This window comes from Helianthus annuus, chromosome 4 (assembly GCF_002127325.2).
Source record: "Helianthus annuus cultivar XRQ/B chromosome 4, HanXRQr2.0-SUNRISE, whole genome shotgun sequence".
Taxonomy (NCBI): domain Eukaryota; kingdom Viridiplantae; phylum Streptophyta; class Magnoliopsida; order Asterales; family Asteraceae; genus Helianthus; species Helianthus annuus.
In genome coordinates this window covers 161,666,039-161,675,628 of record NC_035436.2, presented here as the reverse complement: position 1 = coordinate 161,675,628, position 9,590 = coordinate 161,666,039, and the positions used below count along the sequence as shown (strand labels likewise).

The following is a 9,590-nucleotide window of genomic DNA, read 5'->3' as shown; positions in this document are numbered from 1 at the left end:
TTGTTTATATGTGATTCGGATTGCTTATATAAGTTGCAAGTAAAGCGGTAGTACAAATGTAATATAACACACGCCAATACATGTTATCTTCTTAATCTTTATTATAGGTTCGTTCGGATTGCTAAATATTTAAATCATAAATACAGAATTAAAAAAATATATCATTAATTACAATTATGAAATGACTAAATATTTAAATCTTTTATTTTATAATGATTTGGAAATTGGAAATACGACACTTTAATAAAGTGTTAATATCGATAGTAAATCAAAATAATATCGGTAACATCAACTTATAAATACTAAATAGGTGAGACAACGGTCTCTTCAAACGATGCTACTTTGTATAGTCCTCGAAAGGTCTCAACGTCTCGTATGTATTGAAAATCTTCCAGTCCAATTTGTATCTCAACAATACCACAACGATCGATCTCAAAAGACCAAGTGTCACCTTTGTTCTCAGCTAATTTGTTACGCCATGAATCAAATGAAATTGAATTTATGTTTGTAAAAGACGACACTTCTGACCATAGTTCGTCTTCAAATTTAAATAGCTTCACATTTTTTTCAGGGGTGTTTCCAACAATAAACAAATGAAGTGTGTTGCGGATTTTGAAAAAACTGCTTTGGCGACCAATAACATCAGTACATTGTGGTATGGCAATCTTCGAGAAAGTTTCAGAATCCACATCAAAAGCAATCGTATAACTTTTAGCAGGCGTCCAATAGTGTGGAGATGGAAAATATAAAACATTATTGCATAAAGTTCCGGAAGACAACCAATATAAACTTGAACCGTAATCTGGTCCTTTCAAGAAAGTTAGAGTTTTCCATTCACATGTGTTCCGAGAATACACACGCGGTACAACAACATCCTTACGACGTTGGAGAAGTAATATTTTAACATCATTAGATGAATCAATATAAATCCCAACTGCATCTTTCTTTAAATCAAAAAAATGTTTAGGTTTCTTATCACACAAATTCAAAAATTGGTTAGTTGTCGGATTCCAAAGAATCAATTCGTTCGGTAGAAAATGGATGGACATCAGTAAAAGACCATATTCAGAAGCAAGAACTGTTAGATTTGAAACACGGGTGTCAACGGGGAAGGAAATAATCTTCCGTGAAGAAATGTCTACCTTTCCACTAATCAAGTTATGAAGATCAATTAATGACTTGGTCAACGTGATAAGCTCACGATCTTCATATTTAGCGGTACGGTGATAGTGAATAATCGCAAACAAATGTGACGACAATTCGTATCGCCATTGTTTGGAAACACATCTTAATCGAGCAACACACTTTGTTGGTAGCCTTGATAGGATTTGGTTAGCAAACATTTGAAATTCAAGACGTTCCATCCTACAAAATATTTCATAAGAAACAATTGATGAGAATTATGTACTCGAATTTGTGAAGTAAGCAACCAAGTTGCATGAATGATATACAAAACATATTGATGAAACAATGGTTAACCGGGCAGGGTTAACACACTGGTCTCGTCAAGAAGGGTTAATCCCTTCCTCTCGAGGATCGCTGGCTGGATCGCCTGCCGGTTGATCTCCTGCACAAGGAAACAAACCGTGACTCGTAACAAGGAGGATGGGGTGGGGGGTGCTCCTTGTTACCACTCTCCGGCGTGAGAATCAGTAGTATGCTTGGGAAGCATAGTATGATAGTAGTAGTAGTGAGAGAGTTGTGAAGAGATACCTCAAACCTGATTTGGGGTTGGTATTTATAGCCGAGGGGTGAAGGAGGAGGTGGATGGATAGACTGACGGCATGCTGCATCTTTGCAGGTGTGTCAGGCATGTCAGTTGTGGAGGTGTCGCCACGTCAGTCTGTCGCTTACGTAGACCTGACAGGCGGCTGCCTTTGGTGCTACTTGCTCTGTGGTGTCAGTCCCACTTGCTGAGTGTACAGGATGCGGTGCGGGCCGCATCGCTGTTTGCGGTAACTGTAGACGTTCCGGATTCTCACTTTTTGATCAAGAAATACGCGAGATGCGGTGCCAAGCCGCATCGTCGTCCGTGGTGACTGTGGCTGTTATCCAGCTCCCTTGTATTGATAGAAGTGTTCACTGGATGCGGTGCTAGGCCGCATCGCTGTGGACGCTTCCGTTTTCATACACCAAATGCGGTGCCATGCCGCATCACTATACCGTTCTCATATTCCAGGTAAGTCCTCCTCCATCCTTGGGCAGATTGGATTCAACCACTGTGTCGGTGCGTTCCCGCATGGACACAGGTAGGTTGTTAGCTAGTGGGGGTTTTGATAAGGGTAATGGTCACTCGCGGTCGATGCTGACGTGAGATCTGGGACCATACCCCTTCAAGTCCCCCCAGTCTAGTGTTGCTGCCATATGCAAGTTGCATGTGGGAGGAGTACTGGACTATGGTGTCTAGAAGGTAGTTTGGAGTCTGGAGAAGATCCTAGGCCATGTAGATGGTCTTTGCTCTTTGTAAATCAAGCTGGAGGTCTGGAAAGGTCATGTGATGCCTCTTCCGTACCGGTGAGAATGTTTCGTTTGATGCGAACTTCTCAGCCTCGGGTTGGGTGCCACCTGTTGGTGTGTCGAACCAACCTTGAGACCTTGCTAGGGGTGTGCATAAACTTCGAACCAACCTCTGAGATGGTGGTTGAAGATGTGCATAAACTTCGAACCAACCTTTAGGGTGGTGAATGAAGAAGAGAGTGGTCTTCAGTAGTGATTGGACATGTAATGATGATCCCTTTTGTGGGGTGTTCATGTTCTTCCAATTAGCTCTCAAGTAACCGCACGTCCTTTGCGGTTACCTCGTTGCTTGATATTGTTGGCCACGGTTGGGTGAACAATGTTGGATACTTGCTTCATTGTTGGCCATGTTTGGTCGAACAATGTGAATCTGGATAATGGTCAAATAAACATGGTCATAGGCATGGTAATGCCCACCATTGTTTATTCTATCCGTCTTACAAGTAGGGTAACAAAGTCATAAGCAGACTTGTTACCGCTATTTGGCCGCTTGTTGTTTGACGAAATCTCTTATGATCATTGGGGATCTCGTTCGCATCTCTTCCTTAGCCACTTTCCTTCACGCTCCAATACCGAGGAGTTTTCCTTGAAGTAGCTTCGTTCATCTATGTGATGACTTAGTTGTGGCTCTTCCGTAGCAACCATTTGCGGAGCTATGGGTGTGTCCTCAGCGACTCATGAGTGTCTGCGGTTTTGTCACCTCATACTCGCTTGAACCGAGTGTGTTGCTCGGATGTGGCTCTTGAAGGATCAGGAGTCAGGGTTGCTGATGTGCGTGCACGTACATTCCCCTCCTTCTTTTTGTTGAAGAAGTTGTTTATGCACCCTCTGTGGTTGTGAACGGACAGGAGGGATTTGAAGCTTGAAGAGAATGAAGGCAATGCGGTTTACCTGTTTCTGAGATGCGGTTCAGTCCAAAGAACAACGCTGGTTCTGAGTATCTGACACACCTATACGGGCTCGTGTATGTCAGTTCCGCATATTCCACGTGTGCTCATGGGTATGTGCGGACATGTTTATACCCCTTTAACCATGGAAGGATATAATTTTTAGCTATTTTGAGGGGTATGTAAAAAAAACGACATGTGGTATGGGTTATGGTGCGGTATACCAGAGAAACAACATGCCGCTTGTGTTTGGATAATGTTGTCGCTTTTTGTTGTATACGTGGCTGAGCGCACGTGTGAGTTGGTGGAAGTTGGTGAGATTTCCTGGCATGTGCTGAAATGAAAGGACATTTGCACTGCCCGAGGTCATTAAATGCACTGTAGCAGGAGTGTAAACGTCTCCTATGTCAGGCGCGTGTGCGGCCACGCGCGCGTGGTAACTGTCAGTGGAAGCGTCGCTTGACACGTGTTGCCGCATAATTCGCTCTTTTTGAACGTGATGATTCAGTTTCCATGTTGCATTAATTGCGATCGATATATAAGGGGAAACCGTTCGTGGTTTCCCCTCACTTGTTCAAAATTTCAAAAAATTCCGTTAAGAGAAAAGATTCCTCTGTCTTCTCCGATACGGTGTTCTGAAATTCCGGTGAGGTCTTTTGAGTGTTTAGTACTCATTTCCTTTTTTTTCTACATTTCTTATGGCTGAACCATCAAATCCACACGATGTGGAGGGTGAAAACCCTGAACAGCCGGTGGCAGCAGCTGATGAAGATGAAGACGATGATGGTGGTGCTCCCGGTGGTGGGTTACCGATACTGAAGTGGTCCAAGGGTCATTTTAAGATCCTAATGACCACCATACAAATGGCGTCGGAGTGGGGTGCCACCTACCCACACGAGGGTGACACCGGTGCCGATGCTCCAGCCGGATATATCACCCTGTGGGCCGACTTTTTTAATGATGGCAACCTCCGATTGCCGGTGACCGTGTTTGTTGCCGAGGTGTTAGAATACTATCACCTTCACATTTCCCAACTGAGTCCATTTGGGATGTTCCGGATCAGGAACTTCGAGTACACTTTCCGTGCTCATGGTTTGGACGTCACCGTTGAGAACTTCCGGCGGTTTTACCAGTTAACTGTGAACACCGGATTTTTTTCTTTTAATCAACAGCATGGGAGCCTGAAGTTGATGACACCTCCCAAAGGCCTAACCCAGTGGAAACGGAAATTCTTTTACGTTAAAGACTGTGCGGTGTATGCCAACATGACGTTTCGGGACGTTAATGTGGGTGTTACTGGGGAAGATATTCCTGTTGCCACCGCAAAGACTATGGATTGGTTCTCTAGGCTACGGCCTACTGAACTCAAGAAATTGGATAACAATCAGTTGTGGGTGTTGCGAATGATGCTCACCAGGCCGGATCGGAAGGCAAGGCCTGTTGTGCGGGAAAAAAGTGGTGGTAAGCATTATCACCCTTGTGTGGTTTCTTTGTTCCCTTTACTTGTTCTTACTGACTTTGCATGTGTTTTATCAGCTGGTGCTCCTTTATGGAGGATGTTTGAGCCGGACTTTGAAGGGAAGGTTGAGTTGATTGCGTGTGAGGAACGGAAAGGTTTTAATTTGGAAATTGTTGGCAATTTCCGCGTTCCTACGCGTGAGATATTGAATGCACCCGTGCCAGAAGGCGAAGGTATCTTCTAAGATTCTCTTGTTTTTAAAGTTCACCCTTGTAATCTGCTTGCTTGATTGTTTAAATGCAGGTACCCTTGGGGATCTGGGGAAGTTTGAAACTGTCCCTAAGAAAAATGTGGAGAACAAGCAGTTGAAGAAACCCGCGCGGGGTCGCGGTAAGGAGAAAACTGAGGGTTCTGCTGCCCCTCCTTTGGTGTCGCAGGCTGCAGGTATCTCTCGTTCTTGTTACCGCAGATATACCGATTACGTGGTAGTATCTGACACCCTTGAGGGTTTGGGGTGTTCCAGGTGGTGGTGCGGCTGCAGGTGGGACTGCTGCGGGTTCCGCCCTTGCGGGTGAGAAGAGGCAACCTGAGCAGAAAACTGCTGGTGTTGGTGAGGTGAAACATCAGAAGCTTCAGTCCAAAAGGGCTGGTCCGACACAACAGAAGTCTGCGGTTGCTGCTGGTAAGTGTATAACTTTTGTAAGTGTTTTGTATGCATACTTGTTTTCTGATAGTTGTTGTTTTCTTTGTTTTGTAGAACCGCTAGACAAAGATTTTTCTATCTTTGACGCTCCTTCGTCTCCCCCGCGTACCACGGCTGCGGAAGCGGGGGTACTGAAGGAAACTGCGGCACCTTTTGTCAAGGTGGTGCCCGATCCGACCGTGCGGGCGGAGGAGGCTGTGGAGAAGGTTGCGACCCAGATCTTTGATACCGTTGATTCTTCTAACAACTTGATCTCTCCAAATGATGCTGATAATTTGGATCTACGGTTTTCTGATGCTGGGAAGCAAAAATCTGGTGCTGGGCCGCAGAAGTCTCCTGCTGGTGAGAAGGTTACTGGTTCTTCTTCTGGTGGTGCGGGTTATGATGGGCCTCCGATTCAGCCTGGAGAGTCTGAATTGGAGTATTATTACCGCACTTACACACATGATCGAAGTACAAGTTATCACCGACCCCCCTGGACTGTTATGCAGGGGGATGATATTTCCAACGATCCTTCCGCTTGTAGGGAAATTTTGGGTGGCCTGGGCACCCAGTTTGAACTTGACCGCACTCATGCCGCATCCCATGAACTTCGCATCAACCAACTTTCCACCATGCTTGTGGGAAGTTCCATAGTGGCGAACGCCATTATGGAGGACTATAAGTTGTTGAGTCGGAGGGAGGAAGAAGCTGCACGGATGCGGGCTGAGGCGGAGAAGTTGGTTAGAGCTGTTCGCGCAGGTGCGGAGCAGCTTGAAAAAGATAAGGCTGCTTTTGAGAAGCATAAGCAGACTGAGGAGTGGGCTGCAACCACCGAGCTTAAACAGGTGCGTTCTCTTGCCAAGTTACTTTCTGAGGAGCGTAAGAATTGGAAAGAAACACTTTCCAATGAGCGCAAGACATGGAAAGAATCTTGGGCTAAACAGAATGAAAATCTGTTTCGTGCTCGCCAGGAGTTGGCCAATCTGAAGGCAGCAAACGCTGCTTTGGCCAAAGAGAAGGCTGCGGCCAAGGTAGCTGCAGGCAGGGCTAAGGAGGATGAGGCCCGGACCGCGAAGGCTCTTGAAGAGGCCAAGAAGGCGGGGGCTCATTTTGCCAATGCCCTTGATGAAGCGAATGCTGACCGCACTCGCTTAAACCAGGCCGTTGTGAGCCTCCAGGTATGGTTTGCTTTTCCTGTTTTATTCTTCCTTCTGCCTTTCGAGAATGTTTACTAATTTTGTGCAAACTGCTTCTTGCTTTTGAAAGGCTGAGGTTCAGACTCGCGAGGCCAAGCTTGCGGACATTACTGCCCACGTGACTGTAGCGGAGGAGCGGGCTAACGAGGCTGTCGAGGCTAGGGACGCCCTGACCTTGTCGTTTAACCAGCTTGAGGCTGATCGTGAGTGGATGCGGAGTCACGGTATTGCACATGTAAGTATCTCGTGCCTTTGTATTTACTTGGATTAGCACGTGATGATCTTATTGTTCTTTTGTTGCAGATTGTTAAAGCTATCATGGACGCGCCTGAGACCACAATTGGTATAGACTTGATTAAGCAGCGTGCCCCTGATGCTGGTTATAAAGCTGGTTATAACCATTGTATCGGCCATATAAACGTTTTGTCTCAAGGCGGTTACACTAATGAACGGTCCGGGTTTCGTGATATGGACACCGAAGCGCGTCTTGAGGCGGCCGTTGCATCATTTTATGACATGTCTCTCTCTTCTGTTGAGAAGCTTGATGAATGCTTAGATGCAGCGGACTATGTAGACCGGTTGCGGATGCTATATGCCGACGCGAAGGAGGAAAATACTGCTGGTGGCGGCCAGGATGGCGCGGGTACCAGTGGTACAAAATAGGACTAGGTTGGCCTGCGTGCCCTTTTTTGTTTTCCTCGTTGTATACGTTAGAACTTATGTAAATCCATTGTGCACCGCGTGGGTGCATGAATTTTTTGAGTATAAGTTTAACTGTTGCTCAATTTGTACAAGTGTTTTTACTTCTTGCATGTTTGAACGTGTGTATGCGGAACTCTACCCATTGTGAATGGGGTTGAGTATACTCCATACCTTTGTCGTATGAGTATGAGTCAATTCCATTGTTTGCCTTATTAGGGTTCAGGAATTGTGTAAGTTTTTTAAAAACTTGTGTATCCGGAACTCTACCCATTTGTGAATGGGGTCGAGTATACTCTATACCTTCGTCGTATGAGTATGAGTCAATTCCATTGTTTGCCTTATTAGGGTTCAGGAATTGTGTAAGTTTTGTAAAAACTTGTGTATCCGGAACTCTACCCATTTGTGAATGGGGTCGAGTATACTATATACCTTCGTCATATGAGTACGAGTCAATTCCATTGTTTGCCTTATTAGGGTTCAGGAATTGTGTAAGTTTTGTAAAAACTTGTCTATCTGGCCGGATAGACACTTAATGTTCTGCATTTTGCTGGCCTATTACAATATTTGTGTGTGGTTTGCACTTTGTGTGGGTATCGCGAATGAAGATTTTGCCAATCTGTTTTTGCGGATACCGCAAAGTAGAACACGCGTTTGTAATAGTAGTAACAAACAATATTGTATTGAATCGCTCGTTTATTTATTTGTAAATGGCCTGCGGCCCGGTAGGTTACATGGAAATGTAAAAAACATGGCTCACATGTAGCAGCGTCTAAGCTGTTGTGCATTCCATGTACATGTGATAGTTTCGCCCTCTAACGTTTGTAATTTATACGCGCCTTTGCCCAAAACCTCTTTGATGAGGTAGGGTCCTTCCCACTTGGGGGCAAGTTTTCCTGGGCGCTCAACGTTAGATGCTTCATTATCGCGAAGGACGTAGTCTCCCGGGTTAAATGTACAAACCCGCACGCGTGAATTGTAGTATTTTTCAAGCTTGGTTTTGTACTTGGCCTCATTGATGGCAGCGTTTTCGCGCCTTTCTTCTAGGAGTTCTAAGTCAAGTCGGCATGCTTCGTTGTTGGCTATTCTTTTGATAGCCAACATTCGAGGTGAAGGAAGCCCTACTTCCGTGGGGATTACCGCTTCTGAGCCATAGACCAGGCTGAAGGGTGTCTCCCCGTTGCTTGTTTTTGTGCTTGTTCGGTGATCCCATAAGGTGCTTGGGAGTTCATCGACCCAGCCACGCCTGGCTGTTCCCAACCTTGCTTTGATGCCTTCGACTAAACCTTTATTGATACTCTCAACTTGGCCATTCCCTTGCGGGTGTGCCACGGAGGAGAATATGTGTTCAATATGTAGTTCTTCTAGCCATTTTTGAAATTCGTCAGCAGCAAAGTTGGTGCCGTTATCGGTGACGATGCACATTGGTAGACCGAAACGGCAGATGATGTGTTCCCAAATGAATTTCCTTGTTATCAAAGCAGTGGTTGAGGCAAGTGGTTTTGCCTCTACCCATTTTGTGAAATAATCGACGGCTACTATGATAAATCTGACTGCGCCTGGTGCGTCTGGGAATGGTCCGACCACGTCAATTGCCCATTTCTGAAAGGGCCATGCGGTGGTGACCGAGATCAAGTTGTTCTTGGGGCGCAAGGTTTTGGGGGCATGCCGTTGGCAATTAATACACTTGCGCAATTCTTTGACGGCATCCAGGTGCATGCCAGGCCAGTAATACCCAGCATTCATGATTTTAGCCACTACCATGCGTGGTCCTGCGTGTATGCCACACATTCCCTCGTGTATCTCTCTGATGAGATATGTGGCATCTTGGGGGTCGACGCAGCGTAGGAGTGGGCCCAGGTATGATTTACAGTATAGGATACCGTCTCCCATTTGATAATGGCACGCTTTGTATTGCAATTTGCGTGCCTCTGACTTGCTTTCGGGAGTTACACCTGATTGCAAGTATGCAATGATTGGTGTCATCCAGGATGTTGTACCGTATTGGATGACATTGACCTGGCGCAGGGGTACTGAGGGATTCTGCAGAATTTCAATGCGTATCTCCTTTGCCAAGTGTAAGAAGCTGGTGGACGCGAGTTGTGACAGTGCGTTTGCGGATTTGTTTTCACTTCTGTTGATATGGC

General features: G+C 45.7%; 1 protein-coding gene across 1 annotated transcript; it reads right to left on the bottom strand.

Annotated features, from left to right (window-relative positions):
• Positions 1-302: 302 nt before the first annotated feature.
• Positions 303-1,364, bottom strand: LOC110933864 (putative F-box protein At3g23260). The gene has a single exon (XM_022177065.1). The coding sequence runs from the start codon at positions 1,362-1,364 to the stop codon at positions 303-305; it is 1,062 nt and encodes a 353-aa protein (XP_022032757.1).
• Between the last annotated feature and the right edge of the window lie 8,226 nt (positions 1,365-9,590).